General features: G+C 44.7%; 2 protein-coding genes across 11 annotated transcripts in view; one reads left to right on the forward strand and one right to left on the reverse strand.

Annotated features, from left to right (window-relative positions):
• Window positions 1–3517: 3517 nt before the first annotated feature.
• On the reverse strand, window positions 3518–10159 carry LOC142566206 (uncharacterized). The gene is made up of 4 exons (XM_075677049.1): window positions 9088–10159; window positions 7837–8820; window positions 7409–7638; window positions 3518–7285 (listed from the first exon to the last, which is right to left on the reverse strand). The coding sequence occupies exons 1-2, from the start codon at window positions 9140–9142 to the stop codon at window positions 8498–8500; spliced, it is 378 nt and encodes a 125-aa protein (XP_075533164.1). The 5' UTR covers window positions 9143–10159; the 3' UTR covers window positions 3518–7285; window positions 7409–7638; window positions 7837–8497.
• A 345-nt stretch (window positions 10160–10504) lies between these two features.
• The window catches only part of LOC142566104 (WW domain-containing adapter protein with coiled-coil-like), a 448398-nt gene continuing 433407 nt past the window's right edge, over window positions 10505–25495 (forward strand). For 8 of the 10 annotated variants that reach the window (XM_075676876.1, XM_075676877.1, XM_075676884.1 and 5 more), the window contains exons 1-3: window positions 10505–10694; window positions 10879–10912; window positions 11886–12066. In XM_075676876.1, the coding sequence (XP_075532991.1) occupies window positions 10654–10694; window positions 10879–10912; window positions 11886–12066 (256 nt within the window). In that variant the 5' untranslated portion in view covers window positions 10505–10653. The remainder of the gene's footprint in view (window positions 10695–10878; window positions 10913–11885; window positions 12067–25495) is intronic. The other 2 variants (XM_075676880.1, XM_075676881.1) reach the window with 1 other exon arrangement.

Below are 25495 nucleotides of genomic sequence, written 5' to 3' on the forward strand. Positions count from 1 at the left end.
TGGTAAGCTTCCTAGTTATTTTCCTCCACTGTAAATCAATGTTATTCCTGTGCAGATACCTGAACACTCACACAGACCATTTACTTTCTTCCATATTCCTCAGCCAATTTTACTCAATTTTACTGCGAGCTTCCCTCACTTCAAAACTAGTCCAGTCCATATCACCCTGCACAGCTTCATTTGCAGTCTTCCTGTGAGCGCCCAATGCGAGGCGACCCACTGACCTTAGGTTCCCCTCGAGTCCTGATTTAAAGCAAACAACCGCATTTCCAAAAGTAAGTCCTGGAACCATTACACCTTTCCACATACCTCGGAGGACTTCGTACCTATTGTATCCCCACAGCGCTCTGTGCTTCCATTATGGCTGCATTTCTCTTCCCCTTCACTGTTATTGTTTTTTCCTGTGTTTCCATGTATCTATTGCCATCGTTTGTCCATATACCAATTATACTTATATTCTGTTACCCGAGGTATTTCCTGGCCCTGTATCTCCACTGTCTGTTCACTGTTTTCATTGAATACCATAACACCTGATTTTCAAACACTAAATTTCAAACCTAAATTGTTGCCTTCCTGCCCACAGATATTAGCCAGACGTTGCAAATAACTTTGCTTGTTAGCTAGCAACACAATGTCGTCCGCATAAAATAAAACTGGGAGCTGCTGCTCTATTACTGTACCCGCCTGTTTGTATGAGAGATTAAAACCGATATTACTTTCTTCTAGCGCCCTCTCCATCCTCACCATGTAAATCATAAACAGCAGCGGGGATAAAGGGCACCCCTGCGTCAGTCCCTTGTTGATATGAACTTTCTCCTCGCTCCTCATCCCTTCCCATTCAACGCAAACGGTATTTTCTAGGTAAATCTCTCTCAAAAGCTGTAGACAATCGTCACCTAAGCCTTCTCCTTCAAGAATATCCCACAAAATGTTGCGGTCTACGTTGTCGTAGGCTCCTGTAATGTCTAAAAAGGCCACATATAACGGTTTGCTTTCTACTTCTGATATTTCAATACACTGAGTAAGAACAAATAAGTTATCATCTAAACGCCTACCTATTCTGAAGCCATTCTGAAGTTCTCCCAAAATGCCTTTATTCTCTGCCCATGCTTGAAGCTTTAATTTGATTCCCTGCATTGCTACCCTGTATATTACCAATGTAATGGTCAACGGTCTATACGAGCGAATTCTATCTTTCTCCCCCTTACCTTTGGAAATTAAATTCATTCTACTTTGTTGCCAACTGTCTGGTATTCGTCAATCTTTTATTAAAGTTTTTTCCACTGCTTTCACCAGAGCTTCCTTACTTTTTGGTCCCAGTTCATTAATCAGCCTACCGGGAACCTCGTCTAGCCCTGTGGATGTGCGCTTAGGAATTTTCTCTTCCACTTTCTTCCAGTTTAAATTTGTCAGCACCAGCTCCTTTTCCACTTGGGTCTCTCATGCTTTTTTTTTCTTCAAATACAACCTCGTCATTGGCTTGGAAAGATTCGGATGTTATTTTTCGGTTGTAATTTATTGCCGCTTCTCCTTCCAGTCTGTTTTCATCTTCGTCTAGGATATGTTGTTGTATTGTTGTTGACTTCCTGCCTAATAATTTTATGTGGTTCCAAAATATTCTAGGTGCGGCCTTCTTTTTCTCACGTACTTTTGACAACCAACGTTCACTTTCACCTTTTAATTTTGCGTGCACCAGTATATGAACCATAGACTTTTTCTCTCGGTATATTTCCCATTTACTGGTTACTTCCTCCTGCGACAACTGCGCCTTCTTTGCCTGCCTGTGCTCTCGAGATGCTTTCTGTCGTTCGGCGATCGCTTCTCGTATTTCCCTGTTTCACCAGCTTTTCGGTTTCTTTCTTCCTTTCCAACGAACATGTTTCTCTTTCTGTATTTCTGTCGTTATTCCACTTAGAAGCTCACCATATTCCCACTCCTTACTTGGCCATTTGCCAAGATCTTCCTCGACTCTAGTGACTATATTTTCTATTTGTTCAGCGTTCAAATTTGGATTGGCCATTTTGCGCTCCTTGCTCTCTTTCCCAACTACATATCCCATATTGAAAACGATGCCTTTATGGCCACTCCCTATGCTGCTATACCCTTCCTCATCAATGACCATTTCTCTCAACTTATCATGAATTCCTACTGTCATCAGACAGTAATCAATGGTCGATTGCCGGTTCCCCACTTCCCACGTGATCTGCCCTTCACACTTAGGCCCTGTATTCACGACAACGAGATTATGTTGCTCACAAAGCTCTAGCATTGACTTCCCGTGGTTGTCGGTATAGCCATCTAAATCCTCTATGTGGGCATTCATGTCACCAAATAGGACAATTTCAGCACCACTCCCGAAACCCTTATCATCAGCGCTTATGCATTCCACTAACTCTTTATTCTTCTCTGTGCAATTATTTCCGGTCCACAAATACGTAACGCCTAGCCAAGTTTTTTTCTCACTCATTGTACCTGATAACCAAAGATGCTCTTGACGTTTTGAATTTAGTGTTTTCCATTTGGCTCCCTGATGGATGAGCATTCCGACTCCCCCTCCCTTTCTTTCCGAATTAGTTCTGTTGCACCCCCTTCCCAAGCATAATTCTCAATAACTGGCGGCTCTTCTGAGTCTGTAAGGTGTGTTTCTGTAACCGCATACACACCTATTTGTTCTCTATGTAACTGCTCCTCAATCTCTGCCCACTTTTCCTTTCTTCTGCCGCCCTGCATGTTTATGTAGCCTATTGCATGGCGAGCTCTTTTTCTTGCTTTCCTCCTTTTTCTGTTTGGAAGGCGATGCTCTTCTGATGATTCCCTAGGGGACCTTCTTCATTGCTGCCTATAGACCTCAGACTCTGCCCAGGCGGCGCTGCGGAAAAACCCGTCGCAGCCTTGGCGCGAACTGGGTAGTGCAAGGAGAGCTGTCCGCAAGCGAAGGTGCATAGGCCACAGTGGACCCTCCGCTTTCGTTTGTGTTGAGGCACGGTTTCCTAAAAATCAAGGACCTGGAAAGCTTCTTCCGCCCATCCACGCTTCGGAAAGGAAGCTCAGCAGGGCGAACGTGCGTGTACAATATAAAATAGTCTCAAGTGTTATTTCGGCGTGCTGCAACTCGCAAGTACAGATAGCATCAGGTTTGTCTATAGGCATATCAGCATAAAAATCTAAGCATTTCAAATTGGTTCATATTGAATATGTCTTGAACATAAGACTTAAGTATCTCCTATATTTTTTTTTTATTTTATTGTAATGTTTTGTCTCGCAATTATTTACAGAGAGTAAATCCTTTCATAGCCTTTTCCAAGGCAGCAAACAGCGTGCGATCGAAACTAAAGTAAGCTTCCTACAGTGCCTACGCGCTGCATCTTTTTTTCTCGCAGGAGCTACAGCATCGCTCAGTACCTTAATTTGAAATTTTCGCAGACTCTTCGAGCAACAAGCGCGCATAAATAAATGTAAATAAACGCGACATTTTTTTTCTTTACACACGTGCGTTACTTCGCAATTACTCATCCAGTGCTCCTACAGCGCCTTTATTGCTCACATATGAAAAACGCAGTCCAGCAGGCTCAGCACATTGCGAAGCGTGCTTGTTGTATCGGCGCAGGACATACAAAATACCGAAAGTAGAAATGAGCTCGCGATACAACGATGCTCTAGAACAGGATTTTGAATTCATAAACGAACCAAAATATTTGGTTAAGCTGACCTGCCAAATCTCTCCGTTCCACTTGTTGAGTCAAGCGGAGGCGGACGTCTGTTAAAAGGCGGAGATATCGATGGCACATAAGCAGGATGGTTCGCAACGTTGTTTTTTCTGTTACCAACGAAGTGGCGGCTGCAGATTCTTGAGTTTTCGCTTGGTTACCACGGTCCTCCGTCAGGGCTACGCAACACAATTACAGAAGGACAAAATTGTCGCACTTTCTCATGCGAGCCGCAGTGTTGTGGGGAATGCAAGTAATTCCATTGCCCAACAGGTTGAACGGCCCGTATCCAGCGCTCTCGCCTTTCCCCTTCATACGATCGCGATGGAAATCGGTAAAAGTGAACGTTGTTATTCAGTCCTTCACGTTCATCGCAATTTACAACACAACAGCAGCGTCGATTGCGGCGTTTCTTCGTAGCGCGCGGAGCTATCGCGGTTGCCGTCGTTTCCGCCATCAGTCTGAAGAGTGAGCCAGCAAGCGCTTTATGGCAGTTCGGCGGCGCGTCCGACTAGCGTAGAAATTCATAGCTCTCTGTCTGGGTGTTAAATGCGCAAAACACTCGCAATATGGACCAAAATCTAGTCAAATCGTTGTTTCGCAGTCGCTAGCTGCATAGGCAACTTAGCAAGGGAGTCGGGCTTCGCACTACTCGATTACTGCCTCTTCGCGCCGGTAGTTGGCGCTACGCGTCTTGCAAAACTCCAGAGTCTGACGTCTATGATGGCCTCCTGAGCGCCCGTGGACACCCTAAAAAAGCAATAGCGCGACCACCAAGTCGCCAGCCCACTTCTCGTGCCAGTCTGTAACTGAAGTGTATCCCGTCTCGTTTAAAACCACCACACCTTCTCACTTCCCTGTTTACTTCGACAACCTCGAAGCCTTTCTCTCGGCTCATTTTCCATATTGCCTCATTAGCAGCCACTACGGCTCTTTGTACGTGACTGTCACGTACAGGCAGCCCCGGCACCGTGCACACCACGATCTGCACCTGAGGGGATAGCTCGCGCAAGTCGTCCACCCACTTTGCCAAGCGCTGGGCTAGTCCAGTCCCGTTCCTGTTTAGGACGTCATTTAGCCCACCTGCTACTCTGACAAGGGTTGCGCACGTTAGCATTTTCCGCGAGCTTTTCTTTTGCTCGCTCCATGACAGAACCCAGTGTCCGCCCTGGAAATGTCCCTACCGCCACTCTTGTCCCCTTTCACCCTCTCCACAATTGCTTTTGAGCACCCAGCCAGGTTTCAGTCGCCGGCGATAACTCCAACCACGGCGATGACTCCTAAAGCCCCTTAAACTTCGTGAAGTAGTGCCACGCTTTGAAGAATGCCGCCTCCTCCTCGCGCGCTCTGGCCGAGGCTGACGCCGCGTCGCTATTGGCCTAATAGCATCACGTGGGCCCTCGCGCCGTGCATCATCGCCATTTTTGCTCGAGAAACGTCTACGGAGTGACAAGGAGCGCATGTTGGCGCCGTTGCTACGCTCGAGCAGTGTAGGTGGCGCCACGGTCGAGGAGGGAGCATGAAAGAGAGGAGAAACGAGGAGGTGGGAACGTGGAGGAGGAGAGTGTCGCTACTTTACCAAGTTTAAGGCGCTTTAATGACTTCTAGAGTTACTGTATATGGTCGCTACTTTACGAAGTTTAAGGCGCTTTAATGACTTCTAGAGTTACTGTATATGGTACCTGCGGTAGCACATACAGTAACTCTAATGACTCCAACCACACAGCACTCCTGCCGGCAAAGGAACGAAGCGCGAACAAAGTTGTAGTCAGCTCATTCCAACGTTTTTGAAAATGTTGGCTCGTTCAGCGCTGGTAAAGTGTACTAGAAGAGGGCAGTGGGCTCGCTGCCCCTCGTTCCCTGATACCGTTCATGTCAAGCACGAGAGGTGGCGCCACCAGCAACTTCACTGTAGCTTCGTCCTGGTCCAGCCTACGGCGCTGCTCGGTCGCTCACATATATGTACGCGCTGCTTTAATTCCTGCACCTACTTTTTATGGGGGAAACGGCTGATGGACGCTCCGTACATGATCTGCAAAGGAATTCATTAGTTAGCGTTTTTATGCCCCAGACAAGGCGAGATATAGCGCGGTACCCAATCAGTGATACGTAACAGCTTGATGGAGGAAGATGGTATTGAAGTAAATGCTACTTTTTTCAGGTTTCTGCGCTGATGTTTCCATGCAGCTGAAGGTAGTGATTTTAAGTCTGGCGACACTGATCAAGCAGTTAGCCAGAGCTCATCTGACCTATTATTTTTAGCAGCTCTAACTGTAGGACAAAATCTGTGGTAGTCTTTGATGTCAACAGAAATTCTGAGCACATGCAGTATTCCTTGAAGCTTATCTTGGACATTAAGATAGTCAATAAGCGTCGGCGAATGCTGTGCAGCGAAACCTGAATGCGCACGCTTCTCTTATGCCGTGTTTCATGGCCTCTTAACATTCCTTTACGTGATTAATGTATGCACGTGAAGAGGGGCCTGACAAAAGTAATTCGTTATCAGGCCTAAAAAAACTTATTTGTCACTTAATTCAACAATACAGTTACAAGCACTTGCACATTTACATCATGAACGGCTCAGCTTAAGATGCTTTGCTTTTTCTCGCTTGCCCATATGCTTGGAGTTTATCCCTTTCACATAAAAGTGCAGCCGAGAGATTATGTAAAAGCTGATGATCCTGGCAGAAAGAATAGGTGCGTGAGCTGAGCAGCCAACCTCTTGTCCGAACCTTTCTTTCACAACTGCCAGCACGTCCTGGATGCTGTCAGTCTGCAATTGATGGCAACTGAAGCATTCAGTGAAAAGGTTTTCAAGTTTGCTGACAAAGTCGAAGAGCACACTCGACGGGTACAGCAGTCCCCCTTTATCAAGAAAATGTGTTAACCAAGAGAGTTGGAAGTCATCATCTGGAGATGGCATTGTGAGAAGTGACATGAAACCTTAGCATCCTATTTTCATGACACATCAACGCGCAACATACCCTGCAATATGAAATATTAGCCGAGAATCACTGCTAACTAGTACATGCTGTTTGTGGTCAGACACAGATGCTTGTGCTGGCAAAGATGTCTGTGCTGCCGAGCTGGTTGCATCAAGGCTGGGACGGTCAGGGTTGTCGGGTTGCATATCATCACCTGAGCTGATTTCTAGCAATGAGGCCAGTGTATCCGCTTCACAGTTCCCAAGGCTGATTGCTTTCACGAGGCCATAAAAGGAGAGACAGTTTACAAGGACCAAGAACTGGGACAGCGTAGGGTGGTCTTTGCTGCCAGAGGCTTGTCTCCCAATTCCAAAAAGGTTCTCAAGTTTATCTTGGCTAATTCTTGAAGTCATCAGATACTTATACCCCACCTTCTCAGTTAAGTAGGCAAGCAATTCGAGTGTGCTTGATATGGTGATGCGTAACCCTGTCGCTGTAGAATCCCTTATGAATCCCCCTTTGCCATTTGCATGCTTCTCCCATTGATTCAAGTACAACAAAAATTCCTTGAGCTCTGTCGCATGAGAAGAATGTGGTCACAGGGTTTCTCCGGGATGCCTTGACGTCATTAGGGTGATCAGATGATGAATCTTACTGAAAAAAATATTGAAGATTTAACTTTAGTGTTAGAGCACAATGCGAGAGAAAAAATATCAAGTTAAGCTACAACCGTTTAGTGTTATTTATTGTTTGAAATATCTCGTCAAGTTTCCTCACCTGAAGAAATGCTGGGTGGCGGTTATGGTGCCAAATATATTGCATAGCTTTTCTTGGTACAGATGAAGGGCTTGTAGGACCCTTGTTCCAAAGAGTTGAAAGGCGTAGGTAGCTCTCATTTTCTTGAACCCGTTTGGTTCTAGGTAGCATCGTGTGATCCCTGGCATGGCTTTAAGGGTCACGTTGCACGAGTCTATGTTGAAGGCTTCCTTCACATGCTGCATAGTAACCTGTAAAAAATATGAAGCTGGCTTAATACCATATACATCAGAGATGGTGAAAGTGTCACGCCCATATTCAGAGCATCAATGCAACCCATTTTCATCTGCTGAATTACCACTGCAATGTGACCAAAAACAATTATCAGAAATAATCTAAATCTAAATCTTATAAACATGCTGCTGTCTTAAACATCTGAGCCAACTTACATGACCAGCTGGAGTGTTCAATCCACATTTCAAGAGGGAGTTCCGGAGGCATTTTATGAGATGTGGAAAGTCTCAGACAAAAAATAAATGTCGGTCTGAATCAACAGGATGTTGCACTTTACAGATGGTTGACATTGCAGTTGCCTGCAATCCCATGATTTCCCACATCTTGCGATTCCAAGCAGCACCATCAGTGGTAATAAAGTCCACAAAGAGACCACTCTTCTCGGCTAGTATCGTAGCCTCTGTCACAGCTTTAGCCAGGGTATCGCCTTTCATATTCCCATTTGTATCGAAACAGCCAATAATTTGGCTCCATTTCCCTTGGAACAGCACAAAGAGAATTACTATAGCATGATCAGATGGTATTTGCTTATCTTTTGTTGTCGTGAAGGGCCCGAGATCTACAAAGCCCTCTACAATGCCAGAGTTCTTAACAGACAGGTGTTCTGAAAGTTTCAATTCGTAGATTACCAGGCCTCCATGCCTTTTGCAGCTGTTAAGGTTTGTTGCTTTTGTCTTCAGTTTCTGCAGAACTTTTTCACTGAAGCCGAAAACTGACATACACCTTTTAAGCGCTGCTTTACTCGGAAGGGACAAAATTTTGTTCCTTCGAAGGTGTTCGTAGAGGCGAGGGCTCTTCATTTTCATCATGATACAGTCAAGCACCCAACTCTTGCTGTATCGCAAGCCGTTGGGCTTTACACGCTGAAAAGCACTGCCTGACAGCTTCCTGCTGTCGCGGGGGAAGGCTTGCAATGTTTTCCTCAAGGACCTCCGCTTTGATGACGGAGTTAATCTTCTGCAGCTTCAAAATTTGCTCATTGGCATTGCCGAGACGAGTCAGAAGCCTCCGGTTCTTCTGGATTGCAGCTTTAAGTTTCCGTGAAGCAGCACGACTGGTCTTTGTGGTGCTGAATTTAATCCTTGATTTACGCATGAGCAATGCTTGCCTCAAATACTTGCATGAAACGCACTGCACACCTGCGAAAAAAGAGGAAGGTAGAGTTGCATCAACTCATTCAAAATAATCTTGCATGAGCAAGCTACGGTACATTATAGGTAGCTTATTTTTCACACTGAGTAAAGCTGAGACCTATGCGAGTTGGTATGTATTCATACTGGGGAACAGCGAAACAAATACGGGACAAGCGCTGGTCTCGTCCTTGTCTCGCCTTTGTTGCGCTGTTCCCCAGTATGAGCTTATTTTTCTGCGCAATCTATATCTAAAAGATCATGAATAACAAGTACCTTGCTTGGAAACTGCACCATTGCAGTTGCTGCTGAAATACACTCCATCGCGCATTAGGACTTTTGTTTTTAACTTTTCTGTCAGCAGCGATTATTGGTAGTCCGCCTGCCTCATTGCGCCTGTACACAGGTGCACAGAGTTGGTCTGCTGAAGCACTGCCTCCGCATCCTTTTCAGTTATCACTTGACACTCGCTCAGCAAAACACCTCTGGCAAATATCTTGCAGTTGGGGCCGGATGACGAGTGAAAAACACATGACCTTTTCTGACTTCTCCTTTCGAGGTCAAAAACGATGTGCAGTTTATGACACCATCGTGATTGGGGAATTTGTACATGCTCCAATATTCCGATGGCGCTTTCAGGCAGCACAAAAACTTCAGGCTGACTTCACTGCTTCCTGAAACTTTCTGGGCATGTAGAGAGCTTTCGGAGTAAAGTTCTGTCTTGATGATTGGTGCCTGCATCACGTTCGGCAGCGCCTTCACTGCCAGCGCAAGACACTTCAAAGTGGTCCTCTTCTTTTTCTAGGTGGTCTTTTCCGTGCTGTCTTTTTTGACAAGCACGTCGGCAAGTTAGGTAAAATGGTTGGGACTGCGTCGGCACGAAGAATCGGCTTCCCACGTGGAATTCGTACTCCTTTTCCTTCGATAGTGTGCACATAGTCCCGAAGCACATATTGCGGCTGAAAATGCAATTCACAAACCGCGCTCGTGTCTTCCAGGGTTCTGTCCGCGCGGTGCAGATTCTTCTCTCATTTTTTTCGCAACTCTTCGTTCTTCGGGACTCCAAATAATGATATCTTTGGAGCACCCTTCACGTGAACGTAACCCGTACTACACCCAGGTGCGTAGCAGTGGTTTTGTCGGCGTTTAGATATGCTACACAAATTTTACGCGAAGTCTTAGTCACATTCACTGCACACACCTTTTCCGCATGTTACTGGAGAACAAAGAGTCATAGACATAACGCCAGCAGCACGACGTTTCAAGAAAACAAGATAATAAATATAAGCACGCACGCACAGGCTCCAACACGGTCGACACAGCCCGCTATAGTGAAGTTGATATCAGCGCCGCGGCGCGGCCTTTCGGTGAAGCAAAAATCGTTGACATTTCCGGCGCGCCCGCCAGTGGGAGCTTTCTGGAGAGTAAGCCCACTTAGCGCCGGCCCGTTCTGCGGGCAGAGAGCGCCGTTGAGAGTACATATAGTTGGTAGACATGTCTATTGTTCCACCGCGCTCGCAACCCGCGGCAGGGCGCCTGTAACGCCAAAGCAAGACGCTGTTCTCAACAAAAAGCTGTTATTTTACCTATTCACAATTTTGATTATTTCTAGTTACGATAAAAATTGTTATAAGAGTAATAAAAATGCAATCCGAATGGCGATATTGTGCTTTCTTTGCGATGACGTTCTTCCGCGTAATCAAAAGCATTGGCCCCGGATGTGTCATGGCGTCCAATTATGTGCCTGACGTGCTAGTGCTCTTATGGTCCAGATAAACTTCTATATAGGCTTTAAAATACGTCAATTTGCTGACCATACAGTTCTACATTGGCCTAGTATTAATGGTAATGCATGCAAGGAAACTTCCAAGGCTCAGCGATGGGTAGGAGCGGATTCACTTTGCCTCCATGATGTGATGTGTTCTGTGCGGCGCCATGTTCATTTGTTGTCAAAATATTTGCTCGTATTGCGCGACTTGTGCGATGATGTTTGAAATTTTGTGTCGCACCGACTGTGGAACATCACAGCGACTTCTGTTGTAACGTCGCTGACTTACGCTTTTTCAGGTATTTTGACAGAACTCAGGCCCATCCGTACGAGGTTAGTATCTGCTTGACTGCAGCTTTTCCTTCGTAATGTTAAATTATTTCTTTGAGGTATTTATGCGCTTTCCTCATCATCTCACTTGATTTTTCCTTGCACATTAATGTTCCAACAGCAAGTAAGCTATAGTTGGGCCGTATTCGTGCCAGCCTCCGCAGAGACTGTTTTCTTTATATATTAACTGTCGATGGCGAGATGCCTACGTTACCACATTTCCTGAGCGTAACAGTCTGTTTTTGTGATCTACTGGAACTATTAACATCCGACTCTGTGCGTTTTTTCACCCGGCGCTGAGCATTTCTGTATGTCAAGCGCGCAGAGCCTTCCTCCAGCTTCAGGAGTATGGAAGCCCGATAAGGTTTTTGTTTTTGTATCAATTTTCGGTAATCGAAAAGTACTTAGCCACGAAAAATGAGCGCCACGCCTTGTACCGCGCTTGTTTAGCTTCTAGGTGAAGTTGCCATGTAAATATCTGAATCGCGTCCCAACTTTCCGGAGTTTATTGCTAGGCCTAAGTATAGTGAAGTGTTTTTTTCTTTTTTGCATCATGGTGAATTTTATAAACCGTGTTGGTTGTGTTGGTACAGCGTCTTTGACAGTTCGTGCGTCCAAAGCGGCTGCGTTGCTTGGTTCTAGTGCACTAGATACCTGACGGTGAATGTACACAGGGAACCGTCTGCTCTTTCAGTGTCTAGAGGCCAGTCGTGTCTGCACGGAGCTTCCTCAAGCCTACAGCGCGGCGATTGGCGGCCAAAGTTTCTTGTCCAATTAATTCCGAAAGGGCTGGTGTCGAAATTGTTTCTCATTGCAGCCGCTCGTTGCCTAAGATAAGCAAAGTGTGGGAACCTTTGTCTATTAGCATTTTCAAATAGATGGGACTTTTGTGGTCAGAAAATCTGTTGGGGGGTGACCTGACTGTTGAGCTACCCATGCAATAGTACTGTGCTATAGTTGTCTTGTGTCTGTGCAGAACTCGAGCAAGTACAGCTCAAAGTCTAACCTTGGAAGTCGATACAACGACAAAGTCCGTGAGTCGCCTTCAAATGGTAGCCATAGCCGGATGGGTAGCCCAGACAGCCGACACAGCCCACGCTACCACAAATCATCGTACAACCAGAGACTCAAAGATCGAGAGAAAGACCATGAAAGAGGTGTGTACATTGTTGTGTGCTCTTGCACTTTGATTTACAGTGGGAGAGGGACATAGTGAGATTGTGCAGCATCTGTTTTCTCTGGAGTTTCCTTCAACATCTAGAAGATTAATTATAGTTAGTGTAGTAAGGACTATCGTGAATGACAACTCGATAACAGACACTGCACATTAAATATTGCTGAGTGTCCATTGGGTGCCACAGGGCAGTTGGATCTCTAGAGCTTGCAGCTGTGCCAGTACATTTTAGCCAGTCATTGAGTGAACATACATGAGGGCACACTGGAAGGGGCAGACTTGCTATCATTTTAAGGGTGCCTCTGTGTGTTTTGACCGAGTTTGTGAGTGTTTTATGTGCCATGGAACAACCAGTAAGTTATCCAGTCTCAGCGTCTGGCTCACTTCAAGGGGTTTGGACAGCATCTGCTTGTTCCATGGCCAATGTAAACATGTGCCTTTCTTTCATCCATTCTGCGCAATAGCATTTCTTTTATATTGCATAAAATAATTGGTCCACTGCTTTTACCTTGGTTTTGATATTTATTATTGATTATGAATTTTTCAAAATGTCAGGTCTCTAATGAAGCACTCAGTTAAACCAAGGTATATATGAAATTTTTCTCAGAAAACCTTGTTTCACAAGTACCATTGAAGCCTACAAGTCTGATGGCATACCCCAGTCAGGCAGGAAAATTTGGTGTCACTTTCAGCAAGTGCACTTTGCTGTTAGTGTCATTCATAGGCTGTCACACACTGAAAGGTTCATTGGCACGCATTGTAAAATTTACTTAACAGTGAATGCATACATCAAAGGGGTGCTTCAAGATGGAAAAACTCAGTGCATGGCTGGCACTAACTCTGAGACCAGGTTTTGTGATTTCATAAGCTTCTGAAAACTCATACTTCCTCTGCTAATGAAAGCAGTCTTTTTTTTAGGCGCTTGACCGCTTTGAGCGCTGCCATATGCGCAGCACCTCACTTGTCTGTTGGATCCAGTGATGATTGATCATGTTAATATTATTTTGCAAATATTGCCTAAATCAACTAACACATAATGTTCTGCCTGATTTATGAATTGACACTGCCATCAATTCCAAATGACACTTGTCTTTGCCATCTAACAACTCACCGCTTGCTGCACTGAAGTACAATCACTCAAATTGTCACTAAATGTACCCATCTGACTTGGCTACTTACACAGGTAAAAAATGCCATTGGGGCTACAAGAAACTGGTAGAATGAATGTGATGAGATTCTTCACTTGTCTTTTATTAAAAGCTTGTAATGTCTGTAAGTGGTTGATGTTTCAGGATTTTCTGAAACATAAGCTAGATGGGTAGAGCACAAAGGGAAAAAGTTGAGTATATTATGCAGAGATTACTTAGATCATAGGCAGTGTGAAACTTGGCAAAACATTGTAGCAGTAAGGAAGGGGTGTTGCTGCTGCCAATGAGTTATCATCAACACCACTTTCTTTCTTTCTTTTTTTTTTTTTTTTGCAAAGCCACCTTAGCATTTGAAAGTCGTTGGCGGATTGTTTACATTCTACGGTTGTATAATAAATGGCACGAAGTCCATGTAGGGCATCCTTACTCATGTAGGTATGATCAGAGAATGGGTGCACTGGTATGACAGCACAGAGGTTGTGCTGCACTGTCCACTAGCACTCTATTAAATAGCTCAAGACTCTCCATTTTTGATGATTCCTTCACAATGTCTTATATGATTCGGGAGGCCTGCTGCTAGCAAATAGTGTGAGGCCCATCCAGCTTTAGCAAAACAGGGCTTGCGTAGGCATTTGGTTGCTACCTCATGTTTAGACTTCCATTTATGTATGATTGCAGCTTGTGTCATTGGAGGCAAGCTTGTAGAATCCTGTTATTCCCCAGGGGCCTCCTTGCTGTTAAATCGTGTTGTTGTATGTAAAAAATTTGCTACATTTCACACTTAACATAGCATGCCAACACTTTTACAAGCTCACAGCTACTGTGAATTACAATCTACTCACAACTTCTCGTTGCTTAGTGCCTTCATTAGAGTTGGCATGTTGTAATTTAAAGATTTTCTGCCATTGTATGTATGCTCAAGCAGTGGGAATATGCCAAATCTTTGTCAGGTTTTATTCTGTGACAAATTTATGAGGAAGGAATGTATTGTAATTGACCCACTTTATGGAATACTTGGTAGTAATCAGGGATTGTTAATGCAAGGACAGCAAATAAGGTATGATTCCCAAAAAGATATCTTGTCGGGGAAGCAAATGCAAATCTCAGCTTTGCAGAGAGCTGCATGGATCTACAAAAATTGCACATTCTGTGTCACTGCAAGTGGTGTAGCCTCTTGGGAGCTGTAGATAAAAAGTAAGCACGTGCATCTTTTAGCTGAAAGGCACAAGTTACGGGACAAATTTATCTCCGAAATTCACTGCACGTTGCTCATTGTACAGTGGCATTGTGGCACACTTGTACAAAGTCAAGCATGGTATGTCTTGTGATTTGAAGCTTTTTAAGGCTGAATAAACGTTCCACTTTCTCTGCAAGGTCCATTATGGTGACTGAGGGATGCGTACCGCAGTCTGCAGCGCATCTCTTGTGCCATTTTTGCATTATTGGCTCATGATAGCTTTGCATACACTGATTCCCACAATGCATGGGACCTGCATAAGTTCATGTGCGCATTCCATGCTCTTAAACTGATTTTGTTTTACTCTTTGTGGTATCATATTGCCAACTGATTCCAACTAGTGCGTGTGAATTTCTTAATTTCATCACCCTACCTAGTCTTCCTCAACTATGCTTCCCTTCTCTTGGCACTAATGGTCTCCCAGTTATCTAACCTGCGCATTACATGACACCTGCCCAGCTCCATTTTTTTTCTCTTACTGTCAATTAGAATATCGCCTATCCCTGATTGCTCTGTGATCCTTACCACTCTCTTCCTGTCTCTTAACATTACGCCCAACATTTTTCATTACATCACTCTGTGTGTGGTCCTTGATTTGTTATCTAGCTTGCTTGTCAGTCTCCCAGTTTCTGCCTCATATGTTAGCATTGGTAGAATGCAGGGATTGTACACCTTTTAATGATAGTGGTAAGCTCCCAGTCAGGATCTGGCAATGCCTGCCGTAAGCGCTCCAACCCATTTTTATTCTTCTGTAAAATTATTTCTCATAATCAGGGTCTGCTGTGAGTGATTGACCTAGGTAAACAACCTCCTTCTCTAGAGGCTGAGTGGCGATCCTGAACTCTTGTGCCCTTGCCAAGCTATTGAGCATTACTTTTATCTTCTGCATAACAAACTTCAACCCCACTCTTACACTCCCTGTTATGGTCCTCAATCATTTGTTGTAGCTTGTCCCCAGTGCTACTGAACAAGACAATGTCATCTGCAAATCGAAGGCGGCTGAGATGTTCGCCGTCGATCCTCACTCCTAAGCCTTCCTAGTTTAATAGCTTGAATACTTCTCCCAAGCACGCAGTGAATAGCATTAGAGACATTGTGTCTCTTTGTATGACCCCTTTTTTAAAAGGTATCTTCCTACTTTTGTTGTGGAGAATTAAGGTAGCTTTGGAATCTTTGCAGATAATTTCCAAGATATTCACATATTCCTGTACTTCTTGATTATGTAATGCCTCTATGACTGCTGGTATCTCTACTGAATCGAATGCCTTTTCGTAATCTATAAAAGCCATATAGAGAGGCTGATTGTACTCTGCGGATTTCTCGATAACCTGATTAATGACATGGATTTGATCCATTGTAGAGTGTCCCTTCCTGAAACTAGCCTGTTCCCTTGGTTGACTGAAGTCCAGTGTTGCCCTTATTCTGTTGGAGATTATCTTGGTGAATATTTTATATAATACTGGAACTAAGCTAATGGGTCCGATAATTTTTCCATTCTTAAACGTCTTCATTTTTGTGAATTAGTGTAATGTTGGCATTCTTCCAGTTTTCTGGGATCCTTTTAAGTCGATAGTTCTTATAAAGGGCCGCCAGTTTTTCAAGCATTATGACTCCTCCATCTTTGATTAAATCGACTGTTATTCCATCTTCTCCTGCTGCTCTTCCCCGTTTCATGTCTTGCAAGGCCCTTCTGACCTCATCGCTAGTTATAGGGGAATTTCTGTATCCTGTTCATTACAATTTCGAATGGAGTTATCCCGACTCCTCTGGGTACCGTACAGGTCAGTATAGAATTCTTCCGCTTCTTTTACTATATCTTCGAGATTGCTGATGATATTACCCTGCTTATCCTTCAGTGCATACATCTTGGTTTGCCCTATGCCAAGTTTCTTTCTCACTGATTTTATGCTGTGTCCATTTTTTACTGCTTCCTCAGTCTTTCTGATGTTATAATTTCGAATATCCCATATTTTATCCTTGTCGATCAGCTTTGACAGTTCCGTGAATTCTATCTGATCTCTTGCGTCGGACACTTTCATTCTTTGTTGTTTATTAGGTCCTTTGTTACTTGGGAGAGCTTACCTACGGGTTGCCTTGGTGCCTTACTCCCACTTCAGTTGCTGCTTCTGAAGCCAGCTTAGCTACGGTTTCATTCATTACCTTTACATCATCATCTCTCTGCTCCAAGGTTGCGTGTTTGCAAGTACTAGCCTGAATTGGTCTGTTTTTACCCTTACAGCGTCTAGGTTGGCCTTTTTCTCCTTGATAAATTTTACTTTCTTTCTTTCTTAAAATTGAGGTGAAACCTAGACCTCACTAACCTATGATCACTGCACTTTACCCTACCTAACACTTCTACATTGTGCACTATGCTTGGATCGGCAGAAAGTATGAAACCAATTGCATCTCTTGTTTCACCGTTAGGGCTTTTCCAGGTCCTCTTTTTGTTCCTATGCTTCCTGAAGAAGGTGTTCATTATTTGCAGCTTATTCCTTTCCTCAAATACTACCAGCATGTCTCCTCTAGCATTCCTAGAATCAACACCATAGCTGCCGACTGCTTGTTCACCAGCCTGCTTTCTCGCCACTTTTGCAATGAAGTCGCCCATTACTACAGTATACTGAGTTTGCATTTTTTTCATCGCTAATTCAACATCTTCATAAAGCTGATCTATTTCCTCATCATCGTGACTGAATGTAGGAGTGTAGGCTTGTACTACCTTTAATCTATACCTCTTATTAATTTTGATTACGACTGGTGCTACCCTCTCATTAATGCTGTAGAATTTGTCAATGTTGCTTGCTATGTCCTTATGGATTAGGACTCATACCCTGTATTGCTTCTTATCTGGGAGACCTCTATAGCAGAGGACCAGGCTGATACTTCCTGTACCCCCATAGTCCCCGAGATCGACATTTGCAGCGTCACATGAGTGCCGTAGTGTTTGGAGACACAACTGAGGCAAAGATAGCAGCATGCAATACCAATAGGGCGACACCATTTTATTTGGGACTGAGGGAGATGCGTGAGCAGGCGGCAATTAAATTGTTGCCAACATTCAGTAAACGTTTTATTTCACCTTTTGATCTCGGATTGCAGTGCTCAGAGTTCACAAGCGGACTGGGAAATTACGTTTTTCTCAAACACCGTTTTCACAAAGAGAGGCCTTTACCTCACCCCTTTCAAAGCCGTTGGCAACTAGCATATTTTATCATATGCAAGATTCCCATAGATGGCTGCTACTGGCCATAGGTAACATCAGTCAAGAAGGTTGTTTGGATTAGTGTGCTTCATCTTACTATTACTGTGTGTTATAGTTGATGTAGTGGACAAAAAAGGCTGAGGTGTAAGCAAAAATCTGTGTTTCAAATCTAGAGATGAAATACTGCATGCTTGGCCACACTCGCCCATGTAGGAATGAAACTTTAGCCACACGGCTTATCGGTGTTCTAGCCGTCGGGTCTCGCTAATTTAGACTAGTTTCGAACACTCAACTAGCCTTGAACCATGCGAAGCTTAAGTTCAGACCACAAATTAGCTTGCTACCATGCGCTGTCTTCTGGCTGCTCTTGGCTAGACGCCTTGGCAGACATTGCTTTGTATTAAGCTATTCATAGCACTTCAAAATGCACAGTTTGGATGTGGCTACAATGCGTCATCAAGTTGATGCATGACAACGCTAGTCTGCACCACATAGCATGGCCAGACTGAGGCACACGAGTGCGAGTGTGCACTCCAGCCCTTTCGTGCACATGGCAAATGTTGCACCATATTGGCTATACACTACAGTTACATTTAGCTGTGTCTGCTGTGTAGTGCTGATATCGTGGACGCCACCGTGGGGTGTGGCCATGAGCGGTCTCGCTGTCGAGACGCTCTGAAAGCCACGTCTGATTGGCCTTCATGGGGGACGTGGCTCCAGGCGATAGTGCTCATATCTGACTGGAACAGGTCTGCGTCCCAAATTGCACACCTTCGATGTGTGTTGCTATCCTGGTTAAAGCTTATGCTAGGAATCCTTTCAAAGCAAGTCCAGAGCACGCGATCCATTGCTGAACCCATGTGCACATGTTGATATACTGCACATGCGAACATAGTGATGTTTTGTTCGAGCCTCGGAAATTGTATGGTTGGCATAGACATAAGGGTGAAGGAAATGTGCTACTTATGCCACTCTGTACGAGAAAACACAGCTGCATGCAGCTGTAGAGTACATGGGAAGCATAGCACAGGCATGAGACCAGCGTTACCTTATGTTATATTCGACTGGTCGCCTCTATCCCCCGAAGCAGAGTCGGGCATATCCGGCATTCCCCAAACTCGGAGGTAGAGGACAAGCGTGCAAGCCGAATGTGTGGCTTGTTCTCGGAGGAGGAGATGGCAGGTGCGAAACCACGTGACTACTGCCAACGTCCGATGTTTCGTCTATCCAAAGCTCCCTGCAGCGTGGACGCGCTGGTGGGACGAGCGTTTGATGCTTGCATGCATGGTCTAGGTTGCCTAGGTTACACTGGACTGTCCCCAACAGCGGCGACGCTGTGTTGTAAATGCTGTCAATCTCTACGACTGCTCCGACAACAGCGCTCGGAGCGCTCGAAAATGGAGGAGAGTGATCGAAAAGGACCAGCCGAATGTGAGGCGCTCACCCTCATTCAACCAGGCAAAGAAAACGCCGCTCGTGAGAGCGGTCTAGAGCATTCCGAAACGATCACCCGAAGATGTCATTAGTAACAGCGACGTTAGGGTTGCCAAAAGTGCCCTCAATTTCCGCCAAGGCAAGAAACACAACACGGAAGCCAGGTGTCTTAACGCCGTAGGTGTGGTATTGCCCTCGGCTCCACCTTGCTTCTTCTTAACGGACGAGGTTGACGGGAAATGAGAAGGGTAGATATTGTGCTTATAGTGCCAATGCTTGTACTAACTCGTTAAAACGGATGTTTGGGCGAGTTGGTAAGCCATTTTTAACAGAACAGCGCATATTTTGACAGGGACTAGGAGGGAGACATGACACGGATAAGCACCCTGTCGTACAGTGCTTGTCCGTGCGTGTCTCCCTCGTAGTCCCTGTCAAAATACGCGCTGTTCTGATTAAAATCATACTAACTCTTTTGGTAATATATTCCTGGGAGGCACCGTACTTGCTTGAAGTCTTTTTTGAGGCTTCAAATCAAGGAGGTTCAGGGCACTTTTAATATAGAGAGGCAAAAAAAAAAAAAAGAAGAGTTAAAGACTCAGCCCTTTGAAGCGGTTTTCTTATACAGCAGTAGTTGTTCTGCTGAAGCACTTGCATCAGCTGTTGAAAACTGCTTCACACAGAGGAACATCACTCTTGAAAACACAGTTGGTCGGCACGGTGACAGTGATAGTGTCATGGTTGGCCAACACAATTCTTTAATGCAGCAATTGCAGGAAAAGGTAGATCGAAGATTCACCATACACTGCACGTGTAACTCGGCTCACATTGCCGTGTGCAAAGGTGCGACGAATTGTTACCAAGGTACGGTGAAGTTTTCTTCCGCAGTATTGCAAGTTACTTTAATCCATAGCAGCAAGGGACAAGCTCAGCTGGCTGCTTTTCGAGAATATCTCCAAATGGAGAGAAGAAAAATTCTGCGTCCTTGTGAAACGCTATGCATCATCCTTCACAAATGCATTGAGCGTCTACTTGGAGAATGGGATATGCTGTGACTTCTCTTCCGAGAAGCAGCCATTAAGCATCGCACTTTCGGGGTTGAAAAGATCCTGAGCGACATGAACTGCATCACTGAGGCCTATTTAAGCTTCGTGAGCTATGTTCTGAACTTAATTCAACAACTGAATGCACTTTTTCAGCACCGTATGAATTCAATAGCAGAGCTCTGAACAAAGGTGGACCGTCTTCGTAGGACCCTTTGCAGAACTTCATCCAAATCAATGCAATATAATGTAGTGACGTCAACTCCATTGACCCCAAGTTTTGCGGCCGTTAGATGTCTGCTTGGGCGAAGACTGCAAGTGCTGCATTGTTGCATGCATTGAAGCAAACAAGGAAACTGAAGTACAAGACCTTAGAGTTCGCTGTCAAATGTTATATCAGATGGCTGTCCTTGAGTTTAAAGAGGCCCAGAAACACTTTTTAAACACTGTAAAAAAAATGTTGCCAATCTGTCGTAGAGGCAACATGTGAGCCAAATATGAATGCACTGTGTGCAGCAGGGAATCTGCAACCTATTGTCGAAGACAGCGAAAAATTGCTTGCTCTCGCTTCCGCAAGGTTGTCATGCTGCCTCAACGAAAGCAGCTGACCCACCAACACTATTGGCTGATTTCGTGATCGTGTGAGCATCCCCAGTAATATGTAATTGGTAATATTTAGCTAAATAAATGAAAAATATATATGTCTGCGATATCAAAAACACAGGAAAATAATTTCATCTTTGCACTGTGTGTAGCTGCATCTGCTGCATGTGGCCTCAGAGATGGCAGCGGCGTGCTGCGTAGCGCAGCCTATCGCGGCTGCCACGACGAGCCCTTTCAGTGACACTAGATTTTCGGCCGGGGGGCCCGCTTTGCTTTTTCGCTGTGTAGCCTCCAGCATGTTAGCGAGACGAAAGGAGAGAGAAAGCTGGCTTAAAGGTACACTAAAGGCAAATATTAAGTCAAGCTAACTTGCTCGAGAATCTCTAAGGCTTCAATATTATCATGAAGAGAGCCTGAGTAATAGAGAAATTGAGAATCTCCTGCGACATTCAAGTACATGCCCAATGATAAAGGCACTCCTCCTTTTGTTTCCTAAAAAGAAATTCAATTCTTTTTCTAAAAGAAACTTTCTCAAAAAAAGAAAGAAATTACTAAAGATAGCTTGTGATACTGTGAGAATGTTAATGCTATTGCACTAATTTATCACACTCTATGCAATTATATTATTGTGGTTGAGTCATTTTACCGCTTTTAATTTATTACACCACTTTGGCACTTGGAAGCCATCTATGTGTAAAACATAGATGGCTTCCACCTGAACCGCGTTTGCGACTTTCCTTGTGGGCCTTAAATTTATGCATGAGAAGTACTTCGTCGTAGGCTCTGGAGGGCTGATGTCTCAGTGCATTTCCCCTGTTCATTATTTGGTGTCCAAATTGGAATTTGCGCTTTTGAATCTTTAGCTTCTTTTCTTCCTAATGTAGCTTTAGAATTTTTCTTGCTCTAAGAACTGTATAAAGATATGTTTATTGCGATAATGATTAGGACACTAGAGGCACGTTTGCACTGGTACCGTAATGCTGTCTCACTATAGACACGCAAGCACATCCCGTGCGTGTAGAGGTAGAAAGAATATATATATATAGATCATGCTGAGTCTGTTTAGCTGCAAAAGTGTCAAGGCCAAGTCACACTAAGTTAACTTCATGCAGGTTATGATACCAGATTCTGCCTGGTTCTATGACGTGTAATAAGATAGTGCTCTTAAGGTTTGCCTAATCGGCTCTGACATAGTCAAGGTGGCGTTCTGATGACTTTCACTGCTGGCGTGAGTTTGGTGTTCCTGTTGAGCTGTGTGCAGTAGTCCTGCTGTTATCCAGGAATTGCTCAACCCATACGTTACTTGTTTGAATGCATAAACGGTTGCGACGGTTCACGAATGCGTCGCAGGTGATGACGACATGATGACATTCTCATAACTGATAACCGACATATTCAAAGCCATCTAAGGCAAAAAGGATGCTGATGTGAACGAAGGAAACAGTATAAAGATTGTGTAAATGAACAAAGAATTTTGATGACAAGTGAGGCAATAGTGTCATTCAACAATCCTCAGCTTTATTTTGCGTAGCTCCTGTGGTTTGCAACTGAGCTTGCTGTAAACCTGGATGTGATAAGGTTGGCCGCAGTTGCACATTATGTCAGACAACCAGTGTGAAGAAAAATTAGCGGCTTATTTCCCTAAGTCTCTCTTGTGCTCATGTAAATGAATGCTTTCTTTCGTTGAATGTGCTTATAGCCCGTGAGTGACATGGTGCATGACCTTTACAACGGAGTGACCTGAATAAAGGCTAAACCACATGAGCATGATTTTGTGCGCGAGAGCGACGAGCAACGGCTTCGAGCGGCGGATCGGGCCTTCACTTGAACAGATCGCTCAGTTCTGCAAATCTAGAATTTGTCGCTCGTCACCCGGAAGTGCTATGAGCGACTAGCCAATAGTGCGCGCAAAGCCGGAACTGGATGTACATAACTCAAGTACTTCCGATTGTTGTGTGGAATGAGCAAACGATTGAATTTTTATACGTGCAAAGATAAGAACCTACTGGAAGACCTTCAGAAATATTTTATGCTGCTTTTTACAGTAAAACAAATCAACTTAAGTTAATAAAGCAAGCGTCACGTTAGTTTCGGCGCCTATATTGCTGCCCTCATACCGGCAACACTGGGGAGACGTCGCTCGAAGTCATCGCTCGCATGGGGTACGACTTGTAGCCAATGAGCGAACACGGCAGCCATCTCCATCGCGTCGCTTGTCGCTGTCGCGGGTTTATACTTAACGGAGGATTCCAAAGGTGCCTAGTACTGGTGTAGTAATGGCATTTGACTGTATAATTCTTGTTGTGTACGACATAGCGCACACAAGAGTGGGCTTCTTTGTTTTTCCTCTTCTGGCTACCTGTGGGCTGCCAGAGCCAGCCAGAGCACCTTCATTTTGCAGTGAAGCTGTTTAGCTCTAGCCCCCGGTCCCTTGCATGCTTTCCCAGGGGGAGTGCCTTGACCGGCTTGCATGCTTATCATGACGTGTGGATCCCGGAGTTGGTGCAATACTGGGCGTAAAATACTCTGCCAATTTCCAAAAATAAGCATAATATCTTAGGTCTAAATAGAACCACATAATTTAGCATTGTAAGGGAAACTATATATATATATATATATATACACACACACACACACACATACATACACACAAAAAAAAATAATAAGAAGCACTTAGCACTTAGTGTAGCAAGTTGGACTTCATGGGCTTTATTTGTTTTAAATCCTGTTTGAGGAATAATGAGATGGGGAGAGAGTGTGGCGACATCACTTGTGAACGTGACCTGTGCTTGTGGCCTGCGCTTCTGTGGTTATAACAGGTTCATTCGATTTGCCTGCATCACTGTGAACCATTTCACGGAGGTTAACGAGAAGTTCAGAAATTGTGCAGCTCGATTTTTTATGGTGCAGGCAAGGTGCGACACTCGAACCGAATGTCAGGGTGCAGACGTGGTACAGGCGTTCCGCTTTTTCCAACTAATGTGCACTGAGTGTGTAAGTTTAACAAGTCTTGAACTGCTGGTATGATCAGCTTCTGAGGTGTAAATACACCTGCGCTTCCATATATATACGGGAGGCGCACATAAGCAGTGCTTCAACGGCGCCTGTGCATGTGTGCCGTGTTGTCTGTTGTGCTGCCATTTTGCATCTGTACATCAGCTTCTGTGGTTACAATGTCATGCCCGTCGGAGGTGCTGGTGCGGCTGCAGTAGCAGTTGCAGCAAATGTAGGGGCGCTGCGGTGACCGCAGCGGCGCTGGTGTCGGCGTAGTGTGGTGCCATATGAAAAAAAAAATTGATTTCATAATGTATGTGGCCCATGTATGCAGCCCATGTATGCAGCCTAAACAGCTTTGCTGGTAATCCGTCCCCATATGAATGTTGCGGCCCCACGAATTTTCTTTCTATTTTCTTGGGTTGCTCAGCTCACCACGTGGCACACTTCTGCCACGTGTTCATTTCTCTCGGGCTGTACTCAGGGTGTCTACCAACCGGGAAAACCGGGAATTCTCAGGGATTTTCAATAGTCTGGAAAAAGTCAGGGAAAACTCAGGGAATTAGCGCTTCTATCAGGGAAAATTAGCTGTAATTTTATTGAAAGGGAAAGAAAGTCGCGTTAAAGCTGGCTCGAGTAGGAGGAGTTACCAGTGTTTAGTCAACGACTGACTTTCCAGACGCCCGATAATTCGGATGGCTTCGCGGCACCACCACGTATCCCATAGCGCCTATGTATAATAACGTCTGAAATTTCGGATGCAAGAACCCTTCGCCATCCGATTTCCCGGACTTTTTGCAGTCATGGCAGGTCCGAAATGGCATTAATAAAACTACCACCAATGCCGCCGTTTTGATTACCTTGTCGCTCCTCGAACCGGCGCTCTCGCACGCAGATCCGCTGGCAGCCGCAGCCACCACCGCAGACGCTAGGCCTAGCTGCTTCTGCGTTCGCTATTAAGCTTCTTGCCGTTTTGTGCCGTGTTTTTCATTGAAAGAATTCGCCGCTGTCAGCAATGGCGCCGACTCCGCCTTTATGGTCCTCGCGATTGGTTTCGAAGCTCGGAAAGCTCGACGTGTTGCATAATGCCGGCTGCCAAAGGAGCTTCGCCTCACTACAGAAATATTGCGCGGTGAAGCGTGCGCAAATTATTGCGGTGAAGCTCAACAAGCGTGGGAAGGGGCAACTGTCACGGGACACAGTATGTATTCCTTAATTGAACACGCGTGCATCCGCTGCCTCCTGTCACAGGATGAGCATCGATTTGGTGAAATAAGCGTGCTGGAAGGTCTTCAGAGCTTTTTCTGATGTGCTGCGGCAGTAAAAGACGTGCAGTACCAACTATTTCTAGAATGCGTGTGTGTGTGTGTGTGGGGGGGGGGGCAAACCGCATGAGGTCTAACCTTTCGCTCTTTCTCTCCATATATACATATATATATATATATATATATATATATATATATATATATATATATATATATATATATATATATATATATATATATATACATATTTATTGCCAGTTAGTATTACAATAAGTGAAATAGCCTGGAAATGCTTCTGTTATAAGTATATTTAACCGACAGGGACCTATTTATGAATTACACGTGGGGAACCACGGGGCCAGAAAAATGAGCTGAATTTACATTTATCTCTTGCAGCTATACATCATCTCGATGATACAGGGGCAAAAGGCAATGAGTGCACCCACAGTGGTCTCGGATCTCACCCAGTAGCAACAGTATAGCGTACAT

Source organism: Dermacentor variabilis, unplaced genomic scaffold (assembly GCF_050947875.1).
Source record: "Dermacentor variabilis isolate Ectoservices unplaced genomic scaffold, ASM5094787v1 scaffold_12, whole genome shotgun sequence".
Classification (NCBI taxonomy): domain Eukaryota; kingdom Metazoa; phylum Arthropoda; class Arachnida; order Ixodida; family Ixodidae; genus Dermacentor; species Dermacentor variabilis.

Excerpts from the sequence above, each read along its gene's own strand:
- LOC142566206 (XM_075677049.1), bottom strand. The coding sequence starts at position 9,142 with ATGCGCGATGGAGTGTATTTCAGCAGCAACTGCAATGGTGCAGTTTCC. Across the intron at positions 8,821-9,087 it reads TGGTGCAGTTTCCAAGCAAG|GTGTGCAGTGCGTTTCATGC; the intron begins GTACTTGTTATT and ends CTTTTTTCGCAG.